General features: G+C 31.8%; 2 protein-coding genes across 3 annotated transcripts; both read left to right on the plus strand.

Moving 5' to 3' along the window:
- The first annotated feature begins 7,246 nt into the window (after nucleotides 1-7,246).
- Nucleotides 7,247-11,854, plus strand: LOC114386580 (protein PLASTID MOVEMENT IMPAIRED 1-RELATED 1-like). Its single transcript, XM_028346602.1, has 4 exons — nucleotides 7,247-7,361; nucleotides 7,445-7,523; nucleotides 7,684-10,178; nucleotides 10,275-11,854. The coding sequence occupies exons 3-4, from the start codon at nucleotides 7,684-7,686 to the stop codon at nucleotides 11,428-11,430; spliced, it is 3,651 nt and encodes a 1,216-aa protein (XP_028202403.1). The 5' UTR covers nucleotides 7,247-7,361; nucleotides 7,445-7,523; the 3' UTR covers nucleotides 11,431-11,854.
- Nucleotides 11,855-16,053: 4,199 nt separating this feature from the next.
- On the plus strand, nucleotides 16,054-19,958 carry LOC114387816 (probable splicing factor 3A subunit 1). 2 transcript variants are annotated; one of them, XR_003661416.1, is made up of 5 exons: nucleotides 16,054-16,147; nucleotides 16,320-18,525; nucleotides 18,640-19,134; nucleotides 19,604-19,673; nucleotides 19,779-19,958. XR_003661416.1 is itself a non-coding variant. In XM_028348018.1 (3 exons), exons 2-3 carry the CDS (start codon nucleotides 16,396-16,398, stop codon nucleotides 18,907-18,909), a joined length of 2,400 nt encoding a protein of 799 aa, XP_028203819.1. In that variant the 5' UTR covers nucleotides 16,054-16,147; nucleotides 16,320-16,395; the 3' UTR covers nucleotides 18,910-19,189. The 2 variants fall into 2 exon arrangements, 1 of the variants encoding a protein (XP_028203819.1); XM_028348018.1 differs by lacking the exons at nucleotides 19,604-19,673; nucleotides 19,779-19,958 and having other exon boundaries at nucleotides 18,640-19,189.
- The last annotated feature ends 159 nt before the right edge of the window (nucleotides 19,959-20,117 follow it).

A 20,117-nucleotide genomic window follows, 5' to 3' on the forward strand; every position in this document is an offset into this window, starting at 1 on the left:
TTATCGTTTTAGTAAGCAGTACAAAATTTATTTAATGATTATATATATATATATATATATATATATATATATAGAGAGAGAGAGAGAGAGAGAGAGAGAGAGAGAGAGATTTAAGAGTAAATTACAATGACACTTCCTACAGTTTTGTGAAAATACATAGACACTCTCTGCCTTTATCTATTCCTACACTAATACCCTCAGTTATTTAAAAATATACAAAAACACCTCTTCATACATTACATTACATTGCCCTCCTTAATTAGTTATTTAAAAATATACATTGATGCCCCCTTAATTGTTCGAAAAATATTACATCAGAATTCCCTGAAGCAAAGTCAATGTAAATGCCAAAAAGGCCGAGAAGATTAGTGTAATTTAACAAAACCTCAAGGAGAAATTGTGTGGTGTACTCTTTTTTTAATCATGTGCCGCCTTAACAAATGGTTTACAATTCAACCATAACACGTAGATTAAGTGGTATTTATGCTGAATATTCAAAAACAAAGTTGTATTGTTTGTAATGATTTCTCTCGGTTCAAGCACTATCATCTCTAATAAAAGACATCTTATATATATATATATATATATATATATATATATATATATATATATATATATATATATAAATATGCTCAATTCTTCATCTTTTGTGTCTAGGGATATTAAAATGAACCCTGCCCTATGGATACCTGCAAAAGCATCTACAAGGAGGGAGAATAATTACTCGCTTATTAAGGTTGTGGATGGGTATAGGTATAGGTATTCTATATAGTACCCACCCCCACATGCCACACACACACATTAATGTAGTTAAAATATGTTACTTAAGTAAATAATTACATTATACATATATTTTTTTGTCAAAAAATAATTATATTTTTCTAATTCAATTGGTATTTCAAAGTCGTGGTCGTTCATGCTTTTCAATTCAAGTGCTGATGTGGAAATTGAAGTTATTGGACTAAGATATGTCATATTGATTTTATTTCATGTAAGACCTTTTATGTTGGGACAATGAAATATGACTATAGTTTTTGTTTGTAAATTTCATGTTAGCACTTTTATGTCGAGACCAATATTATCCATATGCTTCCAAATAGCATTTTGGGCTGACTTGCAAATTCCAAATATTGTTTTGTGTAGCAGGATAATACTAGATTTAACATATCTTATATTATATTTGTTTCACTCTATTTAAGAATAATTAATTTATATATGTAGATCATCATCACATCATGTGCAAGTTTAATTAGAGATTTTGTTAAGCGATTTGAACATTAACTTTAAAAATTCATTTGTTGGATTGATTATATTATAATGTTGTTTATTTATGAATTAAGTTTGAATGAATCAATGTTATATTTGTTTGTTTCTAATATTATGTGTGGATGCTTAGATTATATGAGAGTGAATTTTTAATTTACTTAATAGTAATTTTTTTTAATTAATATATTTTTATTGATTGATTAAATTTATATATAAGTAAAATGTGAGTCATAAGTGCGGATATGAATATATAGATATCTAACGGATACAAAATAAAGATTAAAATTATTAAGTGTGTGAATATGAGATCAATTACATATATTTTTTAAATGTAAATATGAGGATGAATACTATAAAATCATGCCGCGTCTTAGAGTAAAAGTAGTAATTAAAAAATGACATAAAAACAGATAACAATAAATTGTCATGCTTGCTTAATTGTTGTGGAATATTTATATTTTCAAATTTTGAATTTATGAAGATATGGTTGCTTGGCCGTATATGTTGATTTTATATCGCTTGGTCGTATGTGTTGATTTTATGGAAGCAACTGTGAATATGACTCACAATTATTTAAAGGAGTTGGCGCAATGGCGCCTCATTTTGAAAATCGCAGATGGACCACGGCTATTATTATTTTTATTATTTATACTACTAATTATTATTAATGTAAATATTTCATACATTATCATTCAATTACATACAATATATATGACTACTTTGTTAAATTTAATAATAACTGCTTTAAAATAATTCTTATGATTATATTTTATAAGTTGACAATATTGTAAAAATCTTCATATTACAAATATATGTAAATTAAATTATTAGTATTATTACCTAAACTCATTATTTGTTTATTTTAACTAAAATAGAGCATTATTTTACAATAAATAAAAGGAAATATTCCATCAAAACAACGTGACACAGTCACCTCAACCTAATATCACTTCTAAGTTGCAACATAGACGAAAGGTAATAAGAATTAATGCTTATTGTAAACTTCCCACATGCTCCTTGTTGAAAATGGGGTCAAGATATGCTAGGATTAGGCAATTCGCCCAAGTAATCGACTCGATGGATGATTTTTTTCAAATTTCCCGCACCATGATCAACAAATTAACCTATACCCTCTTTATTATGGCACACCTCCTAAAATCTATTAGGGTGTTAAATAATTTTATGTGACATTGACTTTGACATTAGCGTCTCCAAAAACATGTGACTAATAATTTGAGAAAATTAACGTTAAAAAATTTACATTTATGATAACGTGAGATCTTTGTAAAAAGCTATTACAAAAGCATTTAATTTGTCTATGTATTTAACAAATTCATCTCTTCATCTCCCTCAACAACAAAAAATTATTAAGTGATCAAAGATAGTTATCAATAACCCTCATCAATAATTATATGACACATGAACAATTAAAAATATATATTCATTATTAATTTGACAATAATTAATGATATTATCCTTTAATTTAAAGGATTTTAATTAATTTAAAATATTAAATTATTTTTGGAACCACCAATGATATGATAGTCCTAGATTATCTAGTAATTTCTCCTCAAAAATCCCCTTTTTCTTATCTAAATCTCACCCCAATCCATAATACTCAATACTAATCCACAAACCCCGCTGTCATAGTAGTAATTAACCCCACCACCAAGCATGTGAAGAGATTGAGATCCACTTTATTTGAACCAGCCATAGGCACTGGATCACTAGCTACTTCATCTCCATGTGTGTAACAAACATGTGTTATCATGTTGTTTCTACAGAAACATACCTCAAGGTATGTGTGGTTCTCTTTGTATAATTCATCACTATTTTGTGGTGTTGTCTCCAGTATCAAATGAAGTGGTAGACAGTATTATTAATAGTTTCTCTATGTATTTTATTATGATGCTGCGTGGTCCCTATTATTTTTTTATTGCCTCTATATTATTAGTGTTATATTTGGTTCTCCTAAACATGTTGAAAAGGCCTATTAAACAAAATTCCGCATCATGTATAGAGATGAAGCAATACAAATATCATACTTGCATTATAATTACATATGTTAGCATATAAATTTTCTTGTTAGATACATGCTTCTTTAACATATGCGCACTTATTGTCATAGTGGTGACATTAGTTTCGATCGATGATTTTTGGAAGAAGTTTGGCAGGATGAGATGATGGAGAATCAGGAGATGGTTAGGGATTTGATTTCATTATATTTTTTAATATCTAAAATAAGTGTAATAATTATCAGGAACAATATTGAAGGACCAAACAAAACATGTAAAAAATATCACACTTCGACATTTATTTTATTTTATTTTTACGTAGGAAAAGGGTCACGTTCATGCAGTATTATTTTATACTTATGTTATTTACTCATAAACAATATTATATTTATGTTATTTATAGTTGTTTATAGTATATCAATAAAAATCTATCGATTTTTGTTGAGTAAAAATGCTTTTTATTTTTTAATAATAACTTTCTGCGAATAAGGCACAGGCGTTAGATATTTAAATAAAGGAATTTTTTACTTTTTCAATTTTCATTATTCCATTAATCAATATTTTTTTTTTCAATTAACATTAGATGTAATAGAATATTTGTAAATTATTACTATTAAAATAACTTTTATACAATTAAAATAATTTTTTGAATTATATATTATATTGTTATCATTAAATTAATTAATTAAATCAACTTGTACCGTACATTTTTCAAAATAAATTTGTACCTTTTTTAATAAATATATATACTCGAATTGCACAGGTCACGACGTCACGTGGTTCTCGCTGGAGAGAAGAATATGCCAAGACGAAAGAATTTATAAGCCATCGTTGACAATGATCTTTTGTGAACGACAGGCCAGTGCTATGCCTATATTGAGAAAACTATACACAAAAAAATTTATAATTATAGCCATCAATTTCTGTAAAACTATATACAAAGATTATTAATCTACTTGTATCGTGTATTGAGTTTTTATATGATGAATGCATATATATTAGTAGTCTCAGATTGACCTTTTTCTTTAAAGGAAAAACCCATGTTTAAAGTTTGGTAACCACATATATAACACTACACTTGTCTTTTTCATCAGATAAGTGATGTGATCTGGTTTATTTTCAAAAGGCAATTTCCAATTAAATCGTGTGCATATTTTTTGCCAAAGAGGATACTTTTATGTTGTATATATTTAAAACTTAGAATGATTGAGGAATAATAACAAAAGGACAATAACCCACAATGTTGATGTTTTGGATAAAGCCTTTTTGTGTTCACACCTGAATATATATATATATATATATATATATATATATATATATATATATATATATATATATATATATTTAATGAAATAATTTATGTTTAATTATTTTTCGTAAAAAAAAAATAGATTGCCAATAATTATGATAAATAGTTTTTAAATTTAATGATCGAGTATCGAGAAGACAAAGAAGATATTGATATTTGCGTTCGTACACGGATACATACAAGTGTAGATGCAAGGTTAAGTATATTGGCACATTGAAGATATTAGATATTCCCTGCATTTTTGCCATAATTTAATTGCTGCATTTTACTTTGTTCCATATACCATTTGCATCTTCATCTTTTGTTTTTCAATTGTAAGTAATGAGTTGCTGTTACAGTTGCTCAATTACTTTTTCATGAACATATATCAAGCATTAAAGTTGGTCGGAGAAATAATAAGGTGATATAATTGAATCACTATGGAAGCAAACAATTATTATCCTCTTCCATCATTATTTTAATTTCATTGAATATAATTAATTTTTTTCTCACATATATCCTCGTAGTCCAATATTAAATATAAACACTCCTTTAAGTAAAGATATAAATTTAAATTTAATATATTATAAGAGACTAACTCCGGATCCTTCTATTATCCAATTCGACGGATTAATTCAATATTTATTTTTGGTTTCATTAAAGATTGTTCTTCCTAACTTATATTGAAATTACTTCATTTTTACTGGGGTTAAAAGCTGATCTTTTATCTCTATTATTATTATTTAAACATTCCATGATATTATTATTTTTAGTTCAAATTTGAACCACGTGAGACCATAAAAGAATACTACTTACAGATGAACAAAAAATATTAAGCATTTGATTGTCTTTATTGCTATAACATAATTTTAAAAAATAAATTATTAATAAAAAATTCTTATTTAAACTAATAATATAATAATTTAACTAAAATTTATTGTTTTAATAACATATAACAATTTTTAATATCAACAAAATTATTTATTAACGTGATATATTATAGAGATTAAATGTTTGTGTACTATTCATGTAAAATTCTTTTATATTGAATTTCAATTAATATGATCTTTTCTATCACATTAGATACTATTATTATAATTAAATTAAAAATAATTGAAAAACCTACAAAAAAAATTGTATCTTTTTTGTCCTATGTCGTTCTACATTCACACTATACCATAAAAATAAAAAATAAAGACTTTTCCAATATGGTCACACTGGTTCGTCCATTGCCATCAAATAGAGAGGAATTAGGACAATTTGTTTTTTGGTTTTCTAATTATTTTTAATTTAATTATAATAATATTATTTGAAGTGGTTAAATATATCATTTTAATTATCTATCGGTGTAAAAGAGTTTTACACCAATAATACATATCTTTTACTTTTTATATTATATTGTTTAAATATTATTTGCATTTATAATTTATTTTCGCTAGATAAATGTTATATTAATATGAATTAGCTAATTCAATATTAAACTTGTAATATATGATATTTTGTCTTGTAGTATGAGTTTAATACTTTAATAACTATTATTAGTATAAACAAGGACGTGTTTGGTTGAATGAGGGATGAGAGAAATAGAAAGAAAATTGTGTGAGTCTCATATTTTTATATTTTATTTTAATTCAAAAATTTCTTTTATATTTCTATCTTTTTATTTTCTTTATCTAAACGAAACACACTCTAAGTATTAAATCTAATGGAAAGAATTTATCTCATTAACGGATTAACGGATGAGTACTCTGTTTTAAAATCTAGTGACTTATGATATAAATTTTGTTAGAGATATATCCATATTTATTGTCAATAATATCTAACTAAGATTCTCTGTTTTAAAAATATTATGAATAGCAATAAGTAAATGTAATTTGTGAAACTTCAATGTATTTGGTTGGGTGGAACAAAATAGAGTGTCACGAACGATATGATAGGTCATCAGTTCCAACTTTTTTTTTTTTTTTTAAGATGAGATAAATATAAATGCTTATGCAAGTATTTTTGAGTCCAAATACATTTCTTGTTTTTCTACCGGACACTATCTCTTTCCCTACATTTTCAGATATTTTTTGTAATTTATAGGTTATGTTAATATAAAAAAGTTATATTATAGTCAATAAAAAACTATAGGTAACATGATTTTTAAATATTATTATTATAATTTTAGAAATTATCAAACTTATCATATTTGTGAATAAATGAGAATTTACGAAATTTATGAAGATTAAAACTAATCAATGACTGTGTTGTTTAAATTTGATGGGAAGATTCAGAAAAATTATCCGCCAACCACATTTTACAATTAGGTGCGAATTCTGTATTTCTCTCAGGTGTTTTTTCCTTCAATATTCTCAATTTTTATAATTAATAAATTGTTTAAAAGTAAAAAATCAAATCAAATCTTACCTACTGCAAATTTGAATGGAAAATAACCATATAAAAAAGGACATAAAAAGAAAATCCCAACAATTGTGCAATTACCATTAGAATTACGAAAGGGCACAAATTAAAGCTTATAGGAACCGGTGCGTGAGGTGCAGAACTAGAAATAATTAAAACTACTAAGAAAGTAATAATTGGGGGTAGAAACGCGCATGAATTAAATTGCACATCAAATATTTCATATACTACATACATACATTGCATATAAATATTAAAATTATTTTTATTATTCCTTCAATTCTTTGGGTTTGAAAGAGGTAGCGGCAATTTCTAGAGAGAGAAAGAGACAAGAAAAAGAGATTGGAGAAAAAGATAAGAAACTCTGCTAAAAAAATTCGAAACTTTTCGTAAGTTTTCGTTTTAGCTTCCTTCTTCTTAGTTTCTCTCACTTTGACTTGTGACTGAAAATTGGATTCTTTTTGGGTTACAGAGTTTCAGTTTTGAATTTGAGAAGGTGGGTATCCATGGATTAAATTCGCAGACCTAAATTTCATTTCCAACACTATCAGGTACTCAATCTATCAACCCGTTTATTTTTTATTATGAAGTTTTGTTATATAGTTTATTAATTTTATGTGTTTGATTTTTTATTTTTCAATAAAAAATTCTGGGTAGTGTTCTATTTGATTTGAGTTCACTTTATTTATTTATTTATTTTTTGGGTAAAAGATGATGTTGTCGAGAATGGAGGCTGGGAAGAAGGGTGGTGGGGGTTCTAGTAACCAGAAGAAATTGTTAAAGGATGTTGAAACCATGAACAAAGCTTTGTACTTGGATAGAACCTCTTCAAGGAGTTCAATACCTAGTGCAAATTCTAGATCTAAATTCACAGGGAAACCTCAGTTGCCTGATCCCAAATCCAAGTCTAAAGCCAGTGGTGATAATAATAGTGAGAATGTTCAGAAGGATAAGAAGTCCATATGGAATTGGAGGCCACTAAGGGCACTCTCGCACATCCGAAATAAGAGGTTCAATTGTAGTTTTTATCTCCAAGTTCATTTGATTGAGGGGTTGCCTCCGAGTTTTGATGATGCTAGCCTTGCTGTGTACTGGAAGAGGCGCGATGGGGTTCTTGTGACCCAGCCGGCCAAGGTGGTTCAGCGTGTGGCTGAATTTGAGGAGAAGTTGACCTACACTTGCTCGGTGTATGGAAGCAGGAGCGGACCTCACCATTCTGCAAAGTATGAAGCAAAGCATTTTTTGCTCTATGCTTCACTTCTCAGTGTGCCAGAGATGGATTTGGGGAAGCACCGGGTGGATCTGACAAGGTTGCTTCCTCTCACTCTGGAGGAGCTTGAGGAGGAGAAGAGCTCGGGGAAGTGGACTACTAGTTTTCGATTAACGGGAGTGGCTAAGGGTGCTGCGATGAATGTCAGTTTTGGGTATACGGTGGTTGGTGATAATGCTAGTGCTACCAGAGACAGCCTTCCTAAAGCATTGACCTCCAGGCAGCATAGTTTTGCTCCGACTCCGACAAAGTTAGATGTTAAACCCAGACAGTTTGATGGAAGCAGCAAGATGAGACGGGCCACAAGTTTGCAATACTCATCTCAAGCTGCAGATGAGGTGAAGGATCTTCATGAGGTATTGCCATTAACTAAGTCAGCATTAGCCAGCTCAATAGACGTCTTATATACGAAATTGGATGAAGAAAAGGCTTGTAGTCCTCTGGATGATGAGGCAGAACTTGATTCCTTCAATCTTGGGCCAATCAAGCCAGATGCCTATGCTTCTGATCTAGGAAAAGAAAGGCTTGAAGAGCATGCAACTAAGGATGAAAATACATGTCCAGTGGATGACAAACCTGAACCCTACGTATTTCAAGAAAAGCTGGAGACAGTTAAACCAGATGGCTATTCTTTACCAGATTTTGAAAATGAAAACCCCGAACATTGTCTTGATAATGATTTTTTTGTTGTTGATAAGGGCATAGAACTTTCATCAAACGAATCTGTTAAACTAGAGGAATCCATCATAAAGGCTCCTGACGATGCTTCTACAGTTGATAGTGCCAGTACCCTTGGTATATCAGGTATACAAATATCTTCTGAAGATAGTGTTAAGCATGATTTTCTGGATGATGCAAATGATAGTTCTAAGGATCAAGCAGTGGTAGAGGAATTTGCTAGCATAAAGGCTCCTGAGGATGCTTCTACAGTTGATGCTTCCTGTACCCTTGGTATATCAGGTATACATGTATCTTCTGAAGATAGTGTTAAACACGATTTTCTGGATGAGGCAAATGGCTTGGACACTAATGAGCTGCTCATGCAAGAACTAGAATCTGCTTTAAATAGTGTCTCAAATTTGGAGAGAGTGGCACTAGAATCTCCTAAAACTGTAGAAGCGAAATTGGAATTTAAAATGACAAAGTCACATAGCTTGGATGATGTTACAGCATCTGTTGCCACTGAATTTTTAAGCATGTTAGGCTTAGACCATAGTCAAATGGGCTTGAGTTCTGAAAGCGAGCCCGAGTCTCCAAGAGAGCTACTTTTAAGACAATTTGAGAAGGAGGCTCTGAATGGGGGCTTCTCTTCTTTGTTCGATTTTGACATGAACTATGATAATGAAGCAGATGGTGGCTATGATGCTTCTGCTGCTTCTGAGCAGTGGAACTTTTCTGAAGGTGTCAAGTCGTCATCCTTCTTGCAAGATGATCTGCAGGAGGAGCATCCAGTTGAGTCTCAGGATGTGAGGAGCAAACAGAGGGCTCAAATGCTAGAAGACTTGGAAACAGAAGCCTTGATGCGTGAATGGGGTTTGAATGAGAAGGCTTTTCATCATTCTCCACCAAAAGATTTTGCCGGTTTTGGAAGTCCAATTCATTTACCACCTGAAGAGCCTCCCACATTGCCTCCACTTGATGATGGGTTGGGCCCTTTTCTTCAGACAAAAGACGGGGGTTTTCTACGCTCTATGAATCCCTCAATTTTCAAGAATTCTAAAAGTGGTGGGAGCTTAATCATGCAGGTATCCAACCCTGTTGTGGTACCTGCAGAAATGGGTTCTGGGATAATGGAGGTTTTGCAGTGTTTGGCTTCAGTGGGTATTGAAAAGCTCTCAATGCAGGCAAAGGAGTTAATGCCACTGGAAGATATCACAGGGAAGACAATGCAACAAATAGCATGGGAAGCTATGCCTGTCTTAGAGGGTGCAGAGAGGTTAGTCTATCCTGTTTGTATCACTGCTCTTGGAGTGAGTTTTTAGTAGTCATTCCTAAATGTTTTACTGATTGAATTTTGCTTTGCTTTATGTAGGCAATGCCATTTGCAGCATGATCCAATAACATGGCCAGACAGTGCTTATGTGCAAAGGGACTTGAAAGGAATGCCATCTAAACAAAAGTCTGGCAAGTTTAGTTCAAGAACAGTGGCCAACCAAACAGGCTCAGAGTTTGTTTCAGTAGAAGACCTTGCTCCATTGGCTATGGATAAAATTGAAGCACTTTCAATGGAGGGTTTGAGAATCCAATCTGGGATGTCAGAAGAGGAAGCACCGTCAAACATCATTGCTCAGTCCATTGGAGATATTTCAGCTCTCCAAGGCAAGGGGGTTGATGTTAGTGGGTCCCTTGGCCTGGATGGAGCTGCTGGTTTGCAGTTGATGGATGTAAAGGACAGTGATGATGGTGGTGATGGTGTTGATGGGATAATGAGCCTATCATTAACTCTTGATGAATGGATGAAGCTGGATTCTGGTGAGATTGATGATATAGATAATATCAGTGAGCACACTTCCAAACTTCTTGCAGCCCATCATGCCAACTCTTTTGACTTCATTCGTGGGAGTTCAAAGGGAGAGAAGAGACGAGGCAAAAGCAGAAGATGTGGTTTGCTAGGAAACAATTTCACAGTAGCATTAATGGTGCAACTCCGTGATCCTCTGAGAAACTATGAGCCGGTTGGAACACCAATGCTTGCTCTTATACAAGTTGAGAGAGAGTTCATGCTTCCAAAGCAAAGAATTTTCGACAGTGTGTCTGAGATTAGGAAAAACTATGATGAGGATGACGAGAGCGAAATAGTAGCAAAGGTGGAAATGAAGGACACTGAGAAAGAGGAGAAAAGTTCTGAGGAGGACGAGGGCATTCCTCAGTTCAGAATCACTGAAGTCCATGTGGCAGGTCTAAAGCCTGAGCCTCAGAAAAAGAAGCTCTGGGGCACTTCAAGCCAGCAACAGTCTGGTTCTCGCTGGTTGCTCGCTAATGGAATGGGGAAGAGCAATAATAAGCTTTCACTAATGAAGTCAAAGGCTGCATCAAAATCTAATGCTCCAGTTACCACAAAGGGGCAACCTGGTGGTGACTCCTTGTGGAGCATATCATCTCGTATTGATGGCGCTCGAGGAAAATGGAAGGAGTTGGCAGCACTAAATCCACATATAAGAAACCCCAATGTCATTATACCAAATTGAAGTCCACAAGTAAGATTTTTGTTATCTTTTGGAGTTAATTTCATCAAGCCATGTGATTCGGAGCTCCTTGTCACTCAGGAACCTGTGCTAGGGCATTGTTTGGTCTTGTTATAGCATCAATGAAATTGGACTGATCCTTTAATAATTGCAAAGTACCAGATACAGAGAGAACATGGTGGATTTTGTGTATTTTGCTCTAGGCACATTTTTCTTTTGTAAAGTCACTTGTAACTTTTGCATGCGTCTGTTGTATTTATGTCCTCTGGAAGCAGTGTTAGTATGTTAGATGGGGTAAATTATATTGCAGTCCACAAATAGGTGGACTATTCTTGCAGAAAATATTAATTATATTGCAAGTGCAAATTTAAGCTGCACACTTGTGGTCTCATCCATTTGATAAAATGTTTTCTGTTTGGTTGATTTTGAAAAACCATTATGTATGTATAGTTGGTTTTGAAAATCATTCTCAAATGTTAATCCTCGTTGTCTTCTAATTTTAGTGGTGTTATATTTTGATTTATTTTAATATAAATGGAACTTTGACATTGAATCAATGTGTAAAGTAATCAGTAATTAATTTTAAATATATTGATTTTAGTATTTAAAGTTAAAATTATTAGCATACATTCAAACCTAATTATCAACAATGAAAATTGTCAAGAATCACAGAAAGGAAAAAAAATATTTAAATTTTTTTATATTAAAATTAAATTGAAATATTACACAAATTCATCTCTTATCTGGTAATATATTCATTTTTAGTTATCGTAAAATATAATTGTTTGTAATTCTTGTAATGTATAAATCTTGTCATTACAGGAAATGTAAACGATTACGTGACTTTATGATTCATGGAAACCTCAAGTTAATGCTTATATGGCAATGTCAAATGGAATCATGTAAGTGTTTTTGTATCAGAGACAGACTAGAAGAACAAAAGTTAATGGTTTGGAGTTTGGACATCACAGAAATTATAAAAAAAATATGGATCAAAAGCAAAAATTTATGTATATTTCCTCAGATAAAATAGGTATTTAACTATTTGAATATCTTTCAAGAGAGGAGAATATAATTTATATTAAAAAAAAAGAACAAAAAGCTACTTAAATATTGGGTGTATGGAAATAGTACCTATAATTTATATGAACTTTTAGTTACGCCTAAACATAGAAAGAAAAATTGGCAAACACAACAAAGTAATCAAGTTAGCTACTTCTAATGTTCACTCATGTTTGTCCTTTCTTTGGTTCGTTAAAATCTGTTGTAAGAACTGAACTAGACCTGGTTGAAATGGTTCGACTATGAACTGAACGATGACAATTCCGTCAAGTTATTCGAATTGGTGTAAGGATGCTGGATCAGATAAGAGCAGCGTTGTTTAAACCAGTTCAAATCAAGGCAAACTTAAAAGCTTAATTCCACTTTTGATTCCTTAATTATTTTTTTTAGTGCATTCCTTAATTATTATAATTTTACACTTTCGGTCTTCTAATCAACTATATATATAGACAATTTGATTCTCTTTGTGACAATCCCAAATTATTCTCGTAAAAATATTTTATTTTAATATTTAATCAATTCTATTAGGGCTATTCATAATTCATTATTACCTGTAATTAATAATTGATTATTATAATTGATTGTTATAATTAAATGAAACCGAATTATTAACAAAAAAAAATAAAATATAAAAATATTATATAATTGATTTTTTTAATATATAAAAATATTATATAATTGATTGTTTATATCTTAATATTATTTTAAGTTAATTATTTTAAAACACTAATATATATTTGTAATTATAGCATGTTGAAGAGTATGTATAGCTATATATTTTTAATAGAGTTTAACAAATATTTAAAAAAATACAAGTAAATGTTATTCCTTTTATTGGGTTTGGGAAGGGATGTTTGTGCCTATTGTATATGTTGGAACAAGGATGTAAGGTTACAGATGTAGTTAGGAGGTTTGTTTTTTTTACAACTCATTAGAGGGATTTGAATGGTAGGATTGATATAATTATTTATTGAAGTATGATGGTTAGTATTGCTAGCGTCTTTGTGGTTTTTGTTCCTGCACACATGATACTTGAGCATTTATTTTTTGTTGAAATATTTGCATCTAAAAAAAAGTTAGAGAATAAAAAATGGCCGGAAGAATTGATTAAAAGAACGCACATTTGACAGAGACTCAATCTTGGTATTTTTTTCTGTAACATATAACATATTATATTTTTTTAACTAATGTATTATTAAATTTGCTGACAAATTTAATTTTGAAGTAATTAAAATAATTACTAAATATATTTCATTCAAATAACTACATGTAATTGGTACCTAATTTATTTTTTATGAAATAAGATTGTTCTGTCACATATCAACACCACGGAATGTTGCATAACTGCATTGATCTTAATTATCATAATTAATAAAATTATGTAGCTAATATTTAATTATTTTATAAAAATTTAACAATTATATTTTATAAAAAATATTATAATAATAAAATTGATATCACAATATGAATCAGTTATAATTACCATGATTAATAAAATTAATTATTAATCAATACACATCAACTCAAAATAATTTAATAGATATGATTTTGGTTGGAAAGACCATAACAATCAATATACAAATATGTATTATTTTGAATTACCATGATTAATAATACTTTCAACACAATAATTTAATATCCGTGTTAGGCACAAATTATTAGACTAGTATTTTAAAATATTTATATTATATTAATTTTAATCTACATGAAAAATTTAATAAATAATTTTAGATTAATATGAAATTTTATCTATAATTTATTTATATAAAAAAACTTTTAATTCAATAGTTAATTTCAAGTTTAAAAATCATAAAATGATATACAAAATTATATTTTTGTAATTTGATTCCTCCTATTTTTAATATATAAGAAGAAGAAATAATATAAAAATAACAAATAAACATGGTGTGCCTGACTTTTTACTTATATTTCTAAAGAGTTCTTATATTTTATTTTCTTCATGATGATATTTTGAAATAATTGGTACATAATTTATTTGTATGAAGTTGATCTTGTCTGAACCATTAACTTTATATCTAAAGATGAATTAAAGTTTAAATCTTGAATCATTCATTTGACTAAGATGATTAAGAATCATAAGTTACAATTATTTGATCAATCATTGTTGGTAAAGACTAAAGAATCCTTATACTAGATTCAGTAAATTGTCATATATCATTTTTTTTTTGAAAATTTTATATGATTTTTTCGTCCTATATTAAATACAGTAACTTTGATGCTTTCAAGGTAAGAAATATATTATTCTTAGCGCCTTTTATTTTTATTGTAATCTTTTTGATAAAAAAAACTGTGAACATAAACATAATTAGAAAAGTCATTTTAAGATATTAATATAAAATTAAATATTTTATTTTTAACAAATAATCTTAATTTCCATAATCAATACTTTTAAGATAAGAGTGTATCAGCATTTATTTGAAACTAGTTACAAAACATTTGGTGGGATCTTTCCTAAAATTGTTTGTTCATTTTAAATAATTCAAAACAAATTTAAGAATTACTAAAATTGTTTCAACATTTCTTTTTTCACTTTCACGTCATGATTCCTGAATATGTGCGATATTTTATTTGTAACTATGTTATTGGTAGGAATAATTTTTTATCTTTGTCTGTAATCAATTTTATTCGGAGAACTTAACTGATATATTTGGTGAGATTTTTCTTCCAATTATATTTTTTTATCTACAAGACTAATTTAAGACCTTATTTAAGTGAATTGAATCCATACCACCTATTTAATCTATTAATTTTTATCAATTTTGACTTGGGAAAAGAAACAAATTTAATAAGGTATGAACAACTTTAAAAAGGGTATCCTCCACAATTGGAAATAACTTAATAATTAGGATAAATTATAATTTTGGTCTCTAATATATCAAATTTATGATGTTGATCCTTACTTTTTAATTGTAATATTTGGTCATTCTAGTTTTATAAATTGATAATTTTGGTTCCTTTGATAAATTATTAACAAATAATTTTGATTAATAGAATTGTTACATTAATTATAAATTAAATAAAAACTATTGATCATTAAAAACTTTAATAAAATATTATTGACCCTATGGTAGTGTTGTTGCGGTGGAGTTGCATGTGACAAGGGAGGTGAAAGAGATATTTATAGAAAAGAGAAAAAATAAAGTATTGTGAACCATTAGGATTATTTTTATCAACATTTTTAATAATTAATGATTTCTAATTAATTTCTTATTAACTTAATAACTCTACTCATTAGAATAATTTATTAATAATCTATCAAATGAATCAAAATCGTTAATTTATAAAACTAGGAAGACCGAATGTCATAATTAAAAATTAGAGAGAAAAAAAATCAAGGATTTAGAAAATTTGAGAGACCAAAATTATAATTTAGTTTAATAATCGTAACATTTTCGTTTATCATTTAAAATGTCTTTTTTATCTGCAGGTGATTATAAATTAATTGTTTTTACCCTGGTCGGGCGAGATAGCATGTTTGGGTCCCATAAAGCCCAGCCCATATAGACCCACCCAAGAAAATTGACTCATGAAGTGCTCGATAATACTAAAGAGCCCATGTCTCCGTAATCGAATCAGGGAATAGTTTCAGAAGAGTGAGTAACAACCCTTTTTGCTCCACAACAAGGTTTTCTCCACAGTAAGTTTTTTTCCTCTACAATTCCTTTTTGCTTCTTCTTCGTCTTCTTCTTCTTCCCACTTGTAGCTAGCATGGTTTGTGTTTATTTTCCCATTTCTCGAGTTTGATAGGTTTAATTAGTGTGGGCTATTATTTATTCATTTTTTAAAATTCTGTTTTGTTTTGATTGCAGGGGCAAGAAGCTGGTTTGGTGTTTCTTTCATTTCACTTTTATATGAATAGAAGTTTGAAGGGTTTTAGGGATTTGCATGATGTTAGGTTCATTACCTATATTGCCACTCCCTGCTCCTCCTTCTGATGGAAATCTAGGTCCTCTCCCTGAGTCTCAAGTGATTGAGGAGGAGCAGAACCAATCAAATTCTGCTTCTGTTCCGGCGCCGGTAACAGTTGCCACCCACACCAGAACGATTGGAATTATACATCCGCCTCCGGACATTAGGACCATTGTTGATAAAACCGCCCAGTTCGTCGCTAAGAATGGTCCAGAATTTGAAAAGAGGATTGTTGCAAATAACACAGGAAATGCCAAGTTCAATTTCTTGAACTCATCAGATCCATATCACGCATATTATCAACACAGGTTGTCTGAATTTCGTGCTCAAAATCAGTCTTCCCAGCCTGAAGACTCGGCTGTTCTTGAATCCGCCCCGTCTGCACCGGCACCTGATAGCAATGGCGTAGCAGCAGCAGCAGCAGAAAAGCCAGATGTTTCTGCCCAGTTTAGACCTGTAAGGAAAGTGCTCGAACCCCCTGAAGCTGAACTGTATACAGTTCGGCTTCCTGAAGGAATTACGGGGGAAGAGCTGGATATTATAAAGCTTACAGCACAATTTGTGGCTCGAAATGGGAAATCTTTTTTGACAGGGTTGACAAGTAGGGAAGTTAATAATCCCCAGTTCCATTTTCTGAAACCGACCCACAGCATGTTTACGTTTTTTACTTCCCTTGCGGATGCATATTCAAAGGTTTTGATGCCACCAAAGGGTTTGACTGAGAAGCTAAAGAAGAGTGTGTTTGATATGACTACTGTCCTTGAAAGGTGTGTGAATAGGCTGGAGTGGGAGCGTTCGCAAGAGCAAGCTAGGCAAAAGGCTGAGGATGAGATAGAACAGGAAAGAATACAAATGGCTATGATTGATTGGCATGATTTTGTGGTGGTTGAAACAATAGATTTTGCTGATGATGAGGATCAAGAGTTACCTCCTCCAATGACTATTGAGGAGGTTATAAGGAGAAGCAAGGTGACTGCCATGGAAGAAGATATTGTTGAGCCTGGAAAGGAGGTTGAAATGGAAATGGATGAGGAAGAGGCCCAGCTTGTTGAGGAGGGCATGAGAGCTGCTAGTTTGGAAGACCATGATGACAGGAAACAGAATGAAGTCAGGGTTACTGAAGACCCTGAACCACCGATGAGAATTGTTAAGAACTGGAAGAGACCAGAGGAAAGGATTTCTGTGGAAAGAGATTCAACCAAGTTTGTTGTTTCTCCTATCACTGGTGAGTTAATTCCTATTAGCGAAATGTCAGAACATATGCGGATTTCTCTCATTGATCCCAAGTACAAAGAACAAAAAGAAAGAATGTTTGCCAAAATTCGAGAGACAACTTTGGCTGCGGATGATGAAATTTCAAGAAACATTGTTGGACTTGCTCGGACCCGTCCTGATATATTTGGTACTACGGAAGAAGAGGTCTCCAATGCTGTCAAGGCAGAGATTGAGAAGATAAATGATGAGCAACCAAAGCAGGTTATATGGGATGGTCACACTGGTAGCATTGGGCGCACTGCAAACCAAGCCATGTCACAAAATATTGGAAACGAGGATCAAAACGATGCTTCTAATAATGAAGCCAGGAACCTTCTGGGTCCTGCTGCACCTCCTCCAAGACCAGGTATGCCTTCAGTTCGTCCTCTTCCACCACCACCTGGACTGGCATTGAATCTTCCTCGTGTTCCTATCCAATATTCTGCTCCCCATAGTGGTGCCCTTCCAATGCCTCCACCTAGACCCATGATGCCATCTATTCGGCCTGCTCCTCCTCCTCCAATGCCAATGAATACTGGACAGCAGTCAGTTATGGCTGGCCAACCACCCCCAATGCATCCATCAATTCCTATGAATAACCAAGGGATTCCCATACCCCCACCACCGGGATCTCAGTTCACTCATGTTCCAGTTCCACGACCTTTTGTTCCTCTTTCTGTTCCTCCATCAGTTATGCCTATGATGCATCCACCACCTTTGCCTCAAGGACTTCCACCACCACCGCCACCAGAGGAGGCTCCTCCCCCACTCCCAGAAGAACCAGAACCAAAGAGGCAGAAACTTGATGATTCTGCTCTGATCCCCGAAGATCAATTTCTGGCTCAACATCCTGTATGGACCAACCTAGTTAACAATCATTATTATGTTCAATGTATATATAGATTATATTTATTGTCAGTGCTATTTTTGTCCATCCTAACTGGCATTTTGTCTTCATGACTGTAGGGACCTGTTCGCATTAGTGTATCTGTTCCTAATGTTGATGAGGGAAATCTCAAGGGACAAGTTCTGGAAATTACAGTGCTATCTTTGTCTGAAACTGTTGGTAGTCTGAAGGAAAAAATTGCTGGGGAGATCCAGCTCCCTGCTAATAAGCAGAAATTGAGTGGAAAGCCTGGCTTTCTCAAGGATAATATGTCACTTGCCCATTACAATGTTGGTGGAGGTGAAACACTTACCCTCACCTTAAGAGAGCGTGGTGGTAGAAAGAGATGAGCATATTGCTTGCATTTCTGTTCAAGAAGGTTGTTGTAATCTTTGCCTTATTATGAGGCATATGGATTCTTATAGTATTGATAGACTACATGATGTTATATCTGGAATTTTATGTTGAATACATTAGATTTATTGTATTGTGATCTTGAGGTATTTACTGCTGTCATGGAGACTGATGTTAATTCTGGAATACAGATTTTGGCACCTTGGCACTTCTCTCTTGAGGTGAATGGGAAGTTCTATTAGTGGTTCCTTTATCTAAACTGATCGATTCAAATTATTTGCAGCACTAGTTTTTACATTCTTTTGAATTACCATTGATTTATTGCGAAGTTACTGATTTGTTTTTAATTGGAGCTCCTTTGTTGTCAGGAAGGGATCATTTACATATCAATATATTTGTTTGTTTTTTTCATTTTCAGTGTTCTTGCAATAATGAATGTGGAGTGATGATTTAGGGTTTTCTTTTTCTAGTTTTTAGGTTTTGCCTTATGTTGGATATGTTTGTACAAGAATACAGTTGGACAGTTGGGTAGAAGGCCGTTTGTTCCTGAGCATATGTACCTATAACCAGTGTATCTTGTTTGGGTTGTAGTGACAAGGTTATTTTATTTTGTTATGTCCTTAACTTAGGTTATTTCTGGTAATGGTTGGGACGCTTGTTGTTTATGATTTTGCTGTTTTGTGTCAACAGAAATTCTACTTGGACTTGTTGGAAGGGCTTTGCAGCTTAGCCTGATGTGTTTTTGAATGACACGAGGCAGGTAGAATGGTCAATGATATTTTTTGCGATGTTATAATCCCTATATTGAGATCTTTCACTTTTTATCTTTTAAAATTTGTGCTGATGGGCAGTTTGTGCTTGCCAGTTTATTGCAGAATGGACCAGGTTTAGTATTTTAGAGAAGGCACTGGTTCTCGTGTTTCATCTTTATGGGGACATCTTATGAAACTTATTTGCAGCTGATCTTGATTAACATGTCCTATTCTGCTATAGCTGATTTGACTTTGAGCTTTTATTTAATTTGTCGTGCCTTTGTTTCTTCCCTCTTTTTTTCTCCATTGGCCTGAATCTTTGCGCTTTTTTCCCTTGCCGTGTGTGTGTGAGATTGTTAGTATGACTTATTGGAGCCCTTTGTTTGACTCTCGACAGATTCACAGGTTTAAGATTGGTTAGTTTGCAAGCTTCAATGGTTCATTAGTTCATT

The sequence above is a fragment of the Glycine soja genome, chromosome 15 (assembly GCF_004193775.1).
Source record: "Glycine soja cultivar W05 chromosome 15, ASM419377v2, whole genome shotgun sequence".
Lineage (NCBI taxonomy): Eukaryota > Viridiplantae > Streptophyta > Magnoliopsida > Fabales > Fabaceae > Glycine > Glycine soja.